The 15,429-nt window shown below is 47.7% G+C and overlaps 1 protein-coding gene across 6 annotated transcripts in view; it reads right to left on the bottom strand.

Annotated features, from left to right (window-relative positions):
* Gro (TLE family member transcriptional corepressor groucho) overlaps positions 1-15,429 on the bottom strand; it is a 187,181-nt gene that overhangs the window by 108,197 nt on the left and 63,555 nt on the right. For all 6 annotated transcript variants that reach the window (XR_012993628.1, XM_076323147.1, XM_076323144.1 and 3 more), the window contains exon 5: positions 11,575-11,619. Coding sequence is in view for 5 of the 6 variants with exons in the window: in XM_076323147.1 (XP_076179262.1) it covers positions 11,575-11,619 (45 nt within the window). In the remaining variant the exon portion in view is untranslated. The remainder of the gene's footprint in view (positions 1-11,574; positions 11,620-15,429) is intronic.

The raw sequence follows: 15,429 nt of genomic DNA on the forward strand, positions 1-15,429 counted from the left end.
CAGAGAGAGAGAGAGAAAGAACGCGCGGGTATACACGTGTGTATACATATGCACACATATATACATACATACATACGTACATACATATATATATATATATATATATATATATATATATATATATACACGTATACACATATGCACGAGTATATACACACACGTATATACACGGAAGCCAGGAAGAAGTGGAAAGGCCGGGTGAGTTATATGCAATTGGTCAGCCTGCACATTTTTTATCGGGCGCCGGGCGCACCCGCGATGGGAAATGGTAGTTACTCTTGTATCGACGAACGCCGACGGCGATAGGAATATTCTTGTCGAACGGGCGATCTTTCGTTTTCGAGGGGAAATCAGAGATCGGTGATCCTCTCCGCTTACTTGACGGGTGGGTCACCCGGCGCCTCTGAAAAATGATTCGGCGTATCGCGCGGACGGATCATCGGCGCGGCGACCGATTTCGGTCACGAGACCGTGCTCGATTCCTCGAAACGACGCTGCTAAAAAAACTCGAGGATCCAGGGTAACGTATCTCGCGATCGTTCCGCGAATACCCGCGAATTACCAACCCCGCGCACCGAAACGTCCGACTCTGAAATTCTCTTCGAGCTAGATGTTTTCCAAGCTCGGTGGTTCTTCTCTAAAATTCTTTCCAGCTGGATTTTTTCCGCGCTAAAATTTCGTACCCCCCTCTGGAATTTAATATTCTCTGTGAAAGAAACGCTGTTCCCTGACGGGTCGGCTCTCACGAATTGACGCGAAGTTAACAACCCTTCCTCGTTGGTTCTCGTCGGTTCTCGCGTAAACCGAGGCGAGCGATAGATCGCAGCTATCGAAATGGAATACTTTTCAGCGAGGTGGTAACAACGACGAAGGGTGAACCAGGTGGTGTACTTGAGCGCCAAGAGTCGACAACTCGAGGACGAATTGTTCAAGGTCGTTCGCAGCTCGGACTATCTAACGTACCGGTCAGTAGCTCGCTCGTTCCGTTTATTCGCGGGAACCCGAGGGCAGGCACTTGCCTCTCGAACGTAGTAATTTGTAAACACGCCGTAAGAAAGAAAATAATTTCCGACGTTGCTCGTAGTCGGGGAACCAGCCCCGAGCGGTCGGTTCAATTTACTTTCCCCGTAACAGGCGCGCTCGAAATGTAACGCGGCCTGCACGGTGGTCCCGCGAGTTCAATTTTCCTTCGATTCGATTTTTCATCGAAATCGGTTCCGATCCGATAATAGACGCGCGAGGCCCGTTGCTCCGCGATTTCTGCAACGTGGTCGGGCAATTCGCTTTCGAGAACTCTACATCTCGATTTCACGAAACACCTACCCGTCCTTCGGGTTGTCCCGCAACGGTAGCGGCGACTCCGATCGGTTCTCGCAACCGTGAACGCGATCGTAAGAACGAACCCGAGAAGAAATCGTTTCGAGTAGTGTTTTCGTATCGGTACCGAATCGAGTTCCGTTGTTCGAAATGAAATTCAAAACGTTTCGTTTCACCGCGTAATTCAACGCGCGGCGCACTCGTTTCCGGGAAACGGTGACGCGAGTAATCCGAAAGTTACAACTTTGGATTCCGTCGTGTACGAACGATAAAAGCGGACCCGATAAAAAATCCCTTACGCGTGACGGGGAGACTGAGAAACGAGTTTACGCTTGTCGCGAAGGTAAAAACTTTTATTACTATGACACGAGCCGCTGTGCCGTTACCGCTCGCTCGCAGGTGGAGCCCGATAAAGTTAAAAGTTTCGCTTTTCCGGTGTCGTCGGTGCCGACGAGCCGCGCCTCCACGAAGAACACGGCGTTCACGCTCCGCTACGGGGACATACGTTAATAACGACAACGTCGAAACGGGCCTCGTTCTTAGCTACGATTGATCGCGCGCTCGATTCCACGCGTCGTTTTGACGTTCGAGTGGTGCTTCGACGACAACGCGGTCGCGTTGCCGATTACCGCGGGGAATGAGATTTTTCGAATGGCGCGGCAATGTGAAAGAAACAAACGCGGAGAGAGAGAGAGGATAAGCGAGAGAATAGGGCGAGTTAAAGAGGAGAACGATCGAAAGAGGGAAATAAGAGAGGCGAGTGAAAGAGGAAAACGATCAACAGAGGTGAGTAAGAAAGGAGAGTGAGTGAAAGAAAAGAATAAGAGAGGAGAGTGAGTAAGAAAAAAAAATAATTAAAAGAGAAGAGTAAGAGAGGAGAGTGAGCGAAAGAGGAGAACGATCAACGGAGGTGAGTAAGAGAGGAGAGTGAGTAAAAGAGGAGAATAATTAGAAGAGAAGAGTAAGAGAGGAGAGTGAGCGAAAGAGGAGAACGATCAACAGAGGTGAGTAAGAGAGGAGAGTGAGTAAAAGAGGAGAATAATTAAAAGAGAAGAGTAAGAGAGGAGAGTGTGTAAAAGAGAAGAATAATTAGAAGAGAAGAGTAAGAGAGGAAAGTGAGCGAAAGAGGAGAACGATCAACAGAGGTGAGTAAGAGAGGAGAGTGAGTAAAAGAGGAGAATAATTAAGAGAGAAAAGTAAGAGAGGAGATCGAGCGAAAGAGAATAATTGAAACAGGAGAGTGAGAGAGAAGAGTGGTTACCGGAGGAGAGTAGAAGAGGACAGTGAGTAAGAGAGAATAATTGAAACGGAAGAGTGAGAGAAGAGAGTGAGCGAAAGAGGAGAATGATTAAAACAGGTGAGTAAGAGATGAGAGAGAAAAGTGAGGAGAGAATAGAAAGTAGACCGAGGAGAGAGTAGAGAATGGAAAGAAGAGCGAAGTGAGAAAAGAGATTGTAAAAAGCAGCGTGGACCGTCGACGAGAAACGTACTCAAAGATGGACGAATCCGGATAAACATTCGTAGCGAGGTAGGGCGGAAAAGAATACGCAAACAACGAGACCGGCGCGCAACGCTCTTGCTTGGTTCATCCGGCGAGTCGTACGATGGTTCCAGCGGACCCATCCGATAACGCTTATCGCTTAATTGAAAGGCTCGTCCTCGGAACCGACCGCCCGTTCGTGGCCTGCTCAATTAAGCCACGATCTATGGCAATGTGTCGCGCGAATCCGTCACGGCGGCGAACTTTCCATAGGAATACAAAACATTGTATACCGAGCGGATGGAATATACCAGCTTGCTTGACGTGCAATCAAGTGTCGCGCGAACCGATATCGTCCAGGGTGTGGAACCGCCCAATGTGTTTTTCGATGTTCGTTAACGGCTCGCGAAGACCCCGTACTAACCTAAAACCCCTTCGCGCGGCCAGGCCCGTAATTGCTCCAGCGAAATGTTCTCCAAACTTTCATAACCTACTTGGACGAAACACACATGGCCCTTGATTATTCAAGAAAGACAGTGGAGGGTGTGGAACCGTTCGATCTGTATTTCGACGGTCGTTAACGAGTCAGGGAGGCCTCGCGTTCACCCAAACCCTTCACACGCGTTCAGATCCACAATTGCTGCAGCAAAGTGTCTCCCAATATTTTCCAAACCGCTTCAACGTAGCATACGTGGCTCTCGATTATTCAGGAAAGACACTCGAGGGTGTAGAATCGTTCAAGGTGTTTCTCGATTCGTGTTAACGGGTCGCGGACACCTCACGGTAGCCTAAACTACCTTCCTGCGTTCGGACAAGTAATTACTATGGCACAGTGTTTTCCAATCGTTTTTAACGCACTTGGACAATGTCATAAGTGGCTCTCGATTATTCAGGAAAGAGACTCGAGGGTGTGGAATCGTTCAAGGTGTTTCTCGATTCTTGTTAACGGGTCGCGAACACCCCACGGTAGCCTAAACTACCTTCCTGCGTTCGGACAGGTAATTACTATGGCACAGTGTTTTCCAATCGTTTTTAACGCACTTGGACGAAGCATACATGGCTCTCGATTATTCGAGAAAGACACCAAAGGGTATGGAACCCTTGGATCTGTACTTCGATGCTCGTTAACGATTCGCGGAGATCCTGTGGTGACCTAGACTATCTCGAGGGCAGGTCGGTAATTGTTACAGGGCAGTTCGACAAACTTGATCGAACCGTACGCAACTCTCGATTATTGAGGAATAGGATCTTTAACGTTTAGTATCTACCGGGACGCTAGTTTTCTTTGACGCTACCAACGGATGCCGTGAGATAAAAACAAATATAGAATCGTGGGATTCGAACAGGAATAGCAAGAAATCGCGACTGTCGAGGAGCTCGAGACAGAAACGGGGAAACGAAGAAGAACCGGCTGAAAGGTGAAAATCTGAATACTATTCCGCGACGACCTCATTGAGGCTAAATGTTAAACAGCTTGTATCTGCCACCCAAAGTACGTCTTGGCGTACTTCCTCGATCTCGAGAATCCGACAGAGGCTGAAGTACCTTAACACGATCGCTATCCCCGTTCAATTGGAAAAACCGTCCGCCGATAGACCAAGTTTCGTATAATTTCGCGCAACACGGTACACACTCACGTCTGGATACAAATAAACTTTATTGACCGCGACGCGTCTGAAAATCTTTGGATAAAGAAAATATTCTTGGTATTTAATTTTATGCTACGATAAGAAGTGCAAGAGGATACATGAGCACCCATCGCAATAGCTATCGCTAGATAGGTCGAAGAAGAAGACTCGAGAAACGCCCCAGGATTGAACGAACCGATCGAATATTCCGAATCGTAGTATCGTTAATTCACGGACATGAAGTAGCGATTACGATCGCTGCTATATGTAAGAATATCTTGCGAGAATAGTCGCAAATACGTAAAAGTGTCGATTCCTCGTATCTGCCTAGAAACGTACACCTTTCTCCGAACAAACGCGAGAAGTTTCAACGCATTGCTTCCAATCTGAGACGAAACTCGATCCACGGGTTACTTTGATTATTATTTTACAAACGACCGTCGAGAAAGGTTGCGCGCCACTGTCCCGGTGTTTTCTACCGCGGTGGTAATCGCCGGACACGCGATAAATAAAAATCTTACGGACACGGCGTTCCGTCAAAGTGCCGCGGGTGTCTCGATAAAAGCGTGCCCGGGATCGAATCGGTTCCACGAAGAGCATCCGCACACGTGACCGTATTCGAGGCGGCTGCCGTCGCGTGTACAGTCCGCGTGGTACAATTATTCGAAGAACGGTGGTGGGGGCAGTGGGGTCGAGCGAAAGGAGAGAACGACTGGTATAAGAACTGGGACATTGCCAACAAATTCGAGTTAGTCGAGTAGCGAGTGGTAAAGTGGTGGCTGCGGGCTTTAACGGTAGAGTGGGAGGCAAATGTCGACTTGGGGTGGCGGCAACACTGGAGCGCGGGGAGCGAGTGGAGTGCGCCGCGGTGGTGGGGGGGAACGGGGCACACCGAGCACGGCGGTGGAGCGGGGTGGGGGAACCAGGGGGGGGGGGGGGTTGGGGGGGGAGGGGGAACCCCGCGGAAGAGGGTGGAGAGTAGGAGAAAAGTGGAGGCAGCGACAGAGGACTAATGGGAAAGAGAGTGAGAGAACGGAAAGGATGAAATCAGAGAGACTCGCCAACGGTGCCGGCTAAAAAGGGTAAAAACGAAAGGGGAAGCTCGACGGGAAGAGCGGAGAGGCCAACGCGAGGGACACGAGGGAATTGGGAGGGGGAAAGTGGGGGCTTGGGTAGAGAACGAGAATGTCAGAGGAGAGGTCTAACCTCGTAGGGGAAGATTGTTTTCATTCGGTGCTCAAATTGAAAAGGAGCGAGGACCGAAGACCGCGATTCGAAAGCCGGCTAAGTGCCGGAGACAACCAAACGGAGGGTGATTTATTCTTGCTACCCCCTCCACACCCCCGCCCCCCCCCTCTCCGCTACTTTCCCCTCGTACCTCCACCCCGAACCCGAATCCCTCGCTATCCGAGTTCCTTTTATAGCAAAACGAGAAAACAGAGAACCCGACGGAACGGGGACCCGCGCCGAAGGAGAATTTCAGATTCGCACAAGTGGCAACGTAATCAATTTTCGTCCGATGCGTCTTAACTCGTCCAACGAGGGGATCAGTGGTGCGGTATCGCCGGTAGTACTTAACGATCGAAATTGAAACCGGGGCTGGTAATCGAGACTCTTAACGCTTTACACCGCGGTTAAATTGAAAAATGTAACACTCGCGTAGCCGGTCGAATACCTGGCCGATCGTACGTTCATCGTACCGTTTTAATTGAAATTTTAAATCTTCGAAATTCCACGTCCGGAAAAATCCACCCACGTGACGGAACGACGAATCCATCTTCCGCGGTCGAATAGATTTCACGGTAACCGCGCGTCCCGAACGCCGGGACGAATGGAAACGATTCGATCGAAGAATCTAATTGTAAATCATCCACGAGCACGGAAACGGGACACGTTATCACGATTAATTAATTAACCGGCCGAGAAGAACCGATAACTTTTCGTTTCTCCTCTAATTAGCGTTAGGTGCTCGGACCGACCGTGTTACACTACCCTGGTACAATTTGTCGTCGTGTTACGCCCGAAGGGGATTGATTTCCCGACGACCAGCGATTTTCCGTTTCCTACTCTTTCTTTTATTGCACCCACTCCACCCCTACGCGCCCATTAGCAATTATACGACCGTATCGAGTAACCACTTACTTTCATTTCCCTCGGCACGAAACGGTATATCGTTTCAAAATCGTTCGAAGAAAGTTTACGGAACGAGATCCCGAAAAAAAAAGAAGAACAAAAATTTAAAAAAAAAAAAAAAGAAACTATGCTATTCGAATCGCGCGACTTTTATCGCGTTACGATCTTTTAACGAGAGACTCGCCGATTCTGTGAAACTCGTCGCGATGCACCGGTTAAATATAGAACGCTTTAAAGATAAATTTCACAGCGAACGTAACCCTTTTTTAAACCCTGTATTCCATTTGCTCGATCATTTCCACGAAATCGTTCGTGAATCTCGAACAAGGTACGCGAAATGACAACTTCTTCTCCCTAGGATGAAAAATATGCGAGAAAACGACTAATCGGAAAATGTGGATTTTGGGAAATCGTTACCAGCATCGTTCACCGTAAGTGAATGTTAAAAGGATCGAACGAAAAATATTATCGCAAAACGTCCGAATTGATATTCACTTTGTCCTTTAACCGTACATAAATCGTACAATGTACAATTTTTCAAACGTTACCGCAATTCCGTTCGTGAAAATTCGAAAGAAGATTATTATTTAATTTTCCAATCACTTTTATCGGAAATGATCATCGATTCGTGTACGCGTCGAGTACTCGTATAATACGTCGCATTTGTAACATTAAATACCGTACGTTGCGTTCGACGAAACATTTTCGAATCGATGCAAATGTGCATCATTGTACGATTGCGGTGTCGCGTATGCAAAAAAATCCGGTTCGCGATCCAGCGATCCTGGTTAGACGATGTTACAGACACGTTCGCGAAAAAGGAAGAAAATGGCCGAGTTAACGGTTAAAAATCCAGTTAGTTCCGCAAATCAAGCCTGCCGTAGTAATTTGTGCTTTTCTGTACGGTGCGTCATCGTACAGTACGTTCGCTCGCGCAGCTAGAACAGAAAACCGCGTATTTCTCTGTCAGCTTTGATTTGCAGACGCGCGTTAACTGGACGTGTTTCTTCCTTTTTTGCGAGTCCTGTGTGTCCCTAGTATTTCCTGCATCGTCGTTGCATGGATCGCGATAAAAATCGACACGACGCGCGTCAACTTAATCTTGCGTGACAATTGACTCGCCGGACGACGATAAGAAATCTAATGGAGCAATTATTATACGTCCGACTCGTTAGGGGAGGTGTTTCGAATCGAGCGGGTTTCGTCGATAGACAGAAATCGTTTTTCTATTTTCCTCGGAACTTGACAAAGGACGCGTCGCGATCCTATGGAAGAAGAAATAGGGAAATGAATCCTTCGATTGGACGTCGCTTCGTCTACGAAGGCTTGCGAGTGTCGAAGATAGCGGTTCGGAACGATCTTCGATTTTGATGAAACAGCCGGCGCACGAATGGACCGTTGAAAATAATTTTACGTATCGTTACGTATCAGAGTATCGTTTTTATCGGCCGATATTCGCCTACGTGGAGTACAAACCAGCCTCGCAGTTGCACTTGGAATACCTGCTTAGCGAAATTTCTCGAAAACCAATAAAGATCGCAAACAACGTCGAGTACACAAAAATGTTTCGTTCACGACGTGGAACAACGCAATGTGAATAAAAATGTCGCCAAGTCGAAGCTCGATCGAAATCGAATCGAATTTAAACCCATCCGGTACGATCTGTAACGTTGCTTACGAATTGGTGAAGTTTTTATTTAGACCGTGTTAATAATAATAATAATAATAATACTTTATTAACACTTTATTATCTTATAACTTCTACTGTAACAATATTCGTGAAGTTTTTATTTAGACCGTGTTAATAATAATAATAATACTTCATTAACACTTTATTATCTTATAACTTCTATCGAAACAAATATACAAATACGAAATTTAGGAAGAATCAATGTTTAACCTAATTTGGTTTTGCAGCCGACAAAGAAGTTTGGAAGGATATCTTTCCATAAAAGAGTCAATAATCGCAGCAACTGTTGACCAATATGCACAATCTATTAACGTAATTATCAAATTTGAATAGACCTAATACAACAGGACGATCGATATTATTTAGGAGTTTACAGGCTAACGCTAAATTGGTGATCCTCCTCTTTTGTTCGAGAGTGCGCATACCGAGTCGACGAAGTGTTTTATCACAATTGTAACATATCCCGTAAGCCTATTAAGCTCGAAAGAAACGTAGCACGAAAACTTGTGCTGCACACTCTCCGGCGTGTCTACGAGGCAACGTTGAGGATTTCAACAAACTTGTGACCGAGATTCAAGATGTGACGAGGCAAAGGTTTAAAATGGTAACCATAGGCGTTGCGATAAGAACGATACGGCCGAGAGATTCGGTAACCAAGCGTTAAACACGGTCCACGAAGAATAAAAAACCTTGTTCGTACATTGTTACATTTATCGTTATTCGCCTATCTCTGTCAGCTCTCGAGAAATTCAACCGTAGTGGTTCTCTTTTGGGAGTTACGGCTTATTAACCATTTGGACTCGAGAGGAGATCCTCGCTCGCCACCTAATTCGGTGTACCGTTTTCGATCGGGGAAAACGTTCGCGGTTTGGAATTCAAATTGAAATTGAAATATCACGTTCTCGCGGAGCGTAAACGCATCTACGCAAAGTGTATAAAAATGTTCCATTCCGGATGAATTTTACGACTCGAAGAGTTTTCTCGTGGCGTCGGTTCCCGGTGGCGGAGAAGCCTCGAGTGCAAAGGGTTAAGAGAAACAACTACAGCGCGCTGTATTTTACTATATTTTATTTCGCGGGGGACTCACGCAGCGCGAGACAGAACTCGAGCGCAGAGGAGGGTATCAGATGCAGTTTTCCCGAGTCCCCTAATTCTTTTCCACAGCGCGAAGTAAGCACTCCAAGCGTCCCCGGAACCTCTTCGACCCACACGTCGACCTCGCGTGTCTTCCTCCTAAGACGCGAACTTTTTTCCTAAATACTTTCGGACGAATTTTACTTTCAACATCGCCTCGTTTACGAATCCGCGAATAATTTTGGGAAATAATCACGCTATCACAGAACACGACGTACCGACCAATAAAAGCAAATCTAATATTACCTTCTCTGATATTTCTCAATACCCCGTCCGTCCACTGTATATACTGTAGTATCGGATTTTCCGAGCCCACTTGGGCCTGTTTCGACCACGGACCTAAACGAGGCAGCACGTACGGACAGACCCGGGTCGAGGTAAAACATTTGGTGACAATCTATCCGCCAGCTTTTACGATAGGCCCGAGGATCCCTTTACAGGGGGTCCTGCGCGACGACCAGGTGTAAGGATGCATGGGGATGAAAGAGAGTACCTGTGGCTCGGAGAAAGTGAGGTATGCTTGGAAAAGACGAGCGATTAGGATGGCTGAACGTGACCGAATGTCTGAAGTGAGAGAGACCGAGGAATAGAACGAAAGAGAACGAATGGGTACGACTGTACAAAGTACGAAAGGAATGTTTGAGGACAGTATGTCACAGTTTGTGTCCTGAGTGCAAGAGTACGACGACGAGAGTATGTCCGAGGAGTGTGTCGCGGACAGTACGACGAAGACGATAAGACGAAACGATTAAAAGACCTACCAAGACGAAAGGCCGGTGTAAGACTTAAGCAACAAAGACGATCAAGACGCGTGCCGAAGGCACAAAGACGGTTAGCTTGGTCCAATACGCGGTCGATCTACCTTAGTAGAAAACGAAACCAATCACCAACGCTACGTTTAATACTTGTATCGTTGTATTATAATATATAATATCGTTAAATATACTTTAATATACCGCGCGAGAACTGATTAATAACTTCAAAGATCTCTCTCCAGTGATCCAAGCGATAAGAGAAAGAGAGAAAAACAACAATACCGAGTTTCATCGAATATCGTTGACGAGGTTTCCCCGTCAACGGTTTTTTTCAACACGAATGAACGAGATCCCGTGAAAAATACTCGCGAACGATCCCGTGGTAAGAAGCGTGGAACGCAGAGATGGTCGTCAGACCGTGAGTTAAATTTTCCATGACGTTGCGACAATTATCTCGTTCGAACGAAAGCAATTCCGAGCGGAGAGCTAATGAGTCAATTAAGCGGTACACGCTTTAAGGCCGACGTATCAATTCGAAGCGCAAATCGTACACGGCAATAACAACGCCGCTATAAAGCATCCTAAGCTAACTAGTTTGCCACTTGAGCCACCGGACGCAATTTCGCGCCGATTTAATGGTGGACCGGCCTATTCGAGGACGGTATCCCTACTCTGTCCCCGGGCTTGCACCCCATTGAGCAACGCCCCTGGGTACAAGGGTGAGAAATGATCGGCCGCTAATGCTAATGAATATCAGCTCGTCGTGTCAGGGAGGGTTGTTTGGAGTTTAGAAGTCCCTCTCTTCGACTCTGCTCCCTTCCCCTCCCCTCCCATCCTGCTCGTTCCACTTTCGAGGAAGCCGGTTCGCGTGCTACGAGGGGTCGCGGTCGCTTTTAAGAAAATTGCTGACAGAGGGGATCGTCCCACTGTTTCCCCTAATTAGCTAAAATTACACGATTTCCCGCGCCAGATGCGCCGCTACGGGGCCCCCTCCCCACGTTCATTCTGTCCCCTCCCCCACAGCTCTCTCTCGTTTTCGTTTTCGCGAACGTAGACCCGGTCGCGGGATCGCTCGACGACATATTCCGTAGCGAATCAACGAGAAATCTTTTGATCCTTGAACCACCCTCGTCGTTGCCTCGGAAGCGCGATAGAAATCAGGTCGACATTCTTCGAGCGACGCCCCTCGGTTAATGTCTCGTCGAGGAACTCCCCCTCTCTTTCTCACAGTTTCTCTCCGTTTCTCTCCGTTTCTCTCCGTTTCTCTGTCCCGTACGCGCGCGAGCACGCGCTGAAAGGAGGAACGCTCGTGCGAAACTTCTGGCCACGGTTTTCGGCTGCCACCTTTCACGAGACAAAGACGCGCTCTCGAGGAGCCGGAGGGGTACACGGTACGATAAACGCGTAAATGGAATTGTTTTAAGAGGATTGGCTTACCTGCTTGTGCATCTCCACGGTGATGCCGTACGACATCTCGTAGTACTGTAACAGAAAACGAAAGGCATACGAGGATTTAGTCGGTGCGTGAGATCGTATCGGGGGAACGTTGGCTTTTCGCAAGCGTTCCCCGTGTACGAGGACACGTAGGCGAATGTCCTTGTACAGGAGAACCGTCATAACCGTGAAACGGACGATTGGTTCCGCGCGAGGTAAAATCAATCGAAAGCGTGGAACGGAATTGTTTCTCGCGCGTGGTGCTCGTTTCTTGTTTTCCTTTTCGGTACGGAATCGATTTTCAAAACACGCGAGCACGCGAGCACGCGACCGCCCACGTTTCAACGTTTAGTCTCGACTTCGCGGATTTCCAAGCGCGTCCCTATCGTATTTCTACGGGAAGCGTAACACCGGTAGTCCGGATTCGTTTCGACGCGATAGAGACAACACACGGGAGTCGTTCGAGAGGATTTCCCTGACACACGTGTGCGTTCGAGCCAACGCCGATAAATCCCTGGTCATAAAATTCGATTTCGTCTATTACGAGTCCGAGATACCAAACGCTAATGGGCAACCGGGATGATCGTGAAATCCGAGCCCACCCTGCTCCAAATTCGTGGAACCCAATACGGATAGATCTCAGGGACCATTGAGGGTTCGAGGTATCTCGGGATGTCGAAAGGGTACCGATGATCGCGCAGCATTCCGGTTATACCGAGTGGATTCGAAGCAGAGATTCCGAACCGGTGTCGCGACGTCTAATCATTTTTAGAACAGTGAAGAAAGTTTTGAATAATTCTGCCGCGATAGTTTCCCATCGACAACCGTGTTGCACCGTATAATCGTCACCGAGGTGTATCGAGAGCCGAACGGAATTAAGACTGTTCGTCTGGACTGTACCTCGAGGTTAAAAAGATAAAATAGTCACCGTTCTGCAGGATTCTAGAGGTTTCGCGGGCACCTGGGATTGTAGAGAGTTCGCGAGGTCACGAGAGATCCGAGAGGTTCCAAGATTATCAAGGTTGGTAGGTACCGAGAGGTCTGAAACATCCGAGGGACCCCTGGGATCGAGGTTCTTGGCACCTTCGGATTTGTTCGGTACTCCAGAACACTAGGAACCCTTCGAACCCTTCGAGACCACCGGAACCGCCAACCGTAGACCTTCGGGACACCTGGTACCCCCGTAGACGGTCCTGTACTTCTGAAGTTCGGTCGTATCTGTAGCTCGACAAGTTACACAAAATCCCTGGACCCGGTTCAACGACCTTGTCGTCCTTCCGCGATCTTGCTTCTTTCGTAGTGTCGGCTAACACCCGACTATCCAGGCTATAGAGGCTACTCCGATCGTTCGATCTCTTACTCGCTGTTCGCTCCTTGGATCCCTACCCGAGGGGTCTTATTAAACTCGTTGAGCTATACTTCCGCGAATCCGGACCGAGTAGACGCGGATCGACCGGTTGGTTACCACCGTTGCGCGCCTCGAACTCGTAAACGATGAAATCGAATCTTACGGCTCCGAATTCGTCAGCATTAAATACGAAGCGTACGGCGAATTTTCAAAACTTCTTTTACAATACTTAAAATACAAAACATCCTATTAATTCTAACAAAATATTACAACAATTAAATTTTTAAACGGTATCGCGCGGAACGAGTACGGATTACGACACCACGCTTACCGTACGAACACCCAAGTTGAGATCGATCGATCCAGCACGACCCATAGACAAGGTACATTCGAGATGAATGTTCACGAAAACGCAACCCTTTACGGAACAATTTTATTCAACGCTTTCGGTTTACCTTCGCGCGACATCCTTCACGAATCCGCGTTAAAAGTGAATTTTAAACATCGAAATTTAAGACGAATTTTAAACTTTCCCCGGTCGCGTTTCTCGAGCTCAACGGAATCGTTAGTGTCTTTTTCTCTTTTTTTTTTTTTTCCAAACGGAAAGAAAATGCTAGAAATATTTTCATGGTTTGCGCGCCGAGGTTGAACATCGATTCAACGTTGTACTCGCGACACGAGCGAGGTTGAATTCGGATATCCAACGATCGAATAACGCTCGCGAGAGAATTAACCTTCCGGGCTGGGAACTTGGTTCGTGACACTGTTCGCCGCGCGAGATCGACCGCGAACGATAATGTCGCAAATAATTACCGTTGCTCGCGTGTCGCGTATCGACAAGTTACGCTCGTGTTCCCCGTATCTACGTTTTAACGCTCCTCGATGATTTCTCGATTTCGGCGTGCACCGTTGCGCAAAGTCTACCGAGAATCTACACGCTTCTCCGTGTCTTCGATACGAATAGGTGCTACTCGAACGTAGCACGTTTCCCCGTGACCCATACCGGTGCGACACTCGACGATTTGCGATGGCGGTCTGCTTTTATCCACGATAAATCCAGTCGACGTCCGATGCTCGGGGTTAGGTCTCCACTCGCGAACCAAGCAATGCCAGAGTTCCATCCGGCCCTCTGTCGTTTCTTTCATTAGCGATACTTAACTTCCGTTTCTTTACAATATCGCTTCAGACGCTCTACAGTTTTCACGAGAAGCACGAACCCGGTCGGTAGAAAACTTTTAATAAATACAACAGGCTTCTCGTAAATCTCGGCGAAACGAGAACCGCCGCACCACTGTTTCCCTTCCTGTTCCTTTCACTCCTTTCTCCGCTGTGGCGAGCAACGTATACAAGAAAGGATCATTACAACCTTCTCCCGCGAACCAGTCGGATCAACCGACAACCTTTGTCCCCTTGCGCGCGGATTTCGCGTTCGCGTTTCAATCGCGCCGAAGATCGAATCTGACCAGACACTCGGGTCGCAAGTTTTTTTCTTTTTTTTTTTTTCCACAGAGGGCTACGTTGATCCATCCACCGGTAGGTCGGAGTCGAAACGATCCGTATTGTTCGTTCAAAGGGTTCTATCCGACCGATTATAGCGATCGTTTATCTCGAACGATGCGTACCCCGGCCTTTGAATCTCGTTGAACCGCGAATAAATCGTCGAACGGTTACAAGTACGTGACGAATAAATTGTAACGGTAATTCGATGCAATTTTTAATTAGAAAACGACGTAGCGATTTCGTCTAGAAGCGATTTCTCTCGAACGAGTGAACCGAGATCGGAGAACGGAATCTTTTCCTCGCGAGCGTTCGTTTTCGAGCGAACCGAATTCGAAAACCGCGCCAACACGGCTCGATCGATCACTGTTTACGAAGAGATCGAAAACACTGTCGTGAAATATTTCAATCACTTTTACCGAGAGAATATTTCTTCTGTTCAGGTTCGTAGTTAACCGATTCTACGCACGGTGTGTAAACGCAACGTACGTCCGTGACTCGTTTCTCGAAAATTGATTTTTCCCAAGAAGGAAAATCTCGAAATGGAAAATTGTTCGTTTCGCCTACTCGGATGCAAGTTTTCGCGAAGAATCGTCCGTTTACGAATCGCAGCGCGCATAATCCGGACCGTCTTCGCGATTCGCGTCGAAATTCATTTCGTCCCCGCATTTTACGTATCTGGTCGTTCGGGGTATGAAAATTGATTATCGATGACGGAATAAATTTCAGTGTATTTTCGTATCGCGGGACAATCGTTCCAACCGGGCTCTCGCCTCGCGTTTGCAAACGAGATCGTATCCCTTTGTCGCGCGAAACGGCCGATGAATGTTAATCGAAACGTTTAATTTTAAAGTATAAGGAGCCGTGGAAGTGAGAAGGCGATCGCCGAACGAATAGCTGCAAGGGGATTCCCTTGGAACCGGAACGATTCCAATTGGGTTAACTACATACAATTCGTGGGTACAGCCAACCGATCGTAAATTGGTTAGTAGCTGAAACCGCTTGGGTACCAA

The sequence above is a fragment of the Ptiloglossa arizonensis genome, chromosome 11, assembly GCF_051014685.1.
Source record: "Ptiloglossa arizonensis isolate GNS036 chromosome 11, iyPtiAriz1_principal, whole genome shotgun sequence".
NCBI classification, from domain to species: Eukaryota; Metazoa; Arthropoda; class Insecta; order Hymenoptera; family Colletidae; genus Ptiloglossa; species Ptiloglossa arizonensis.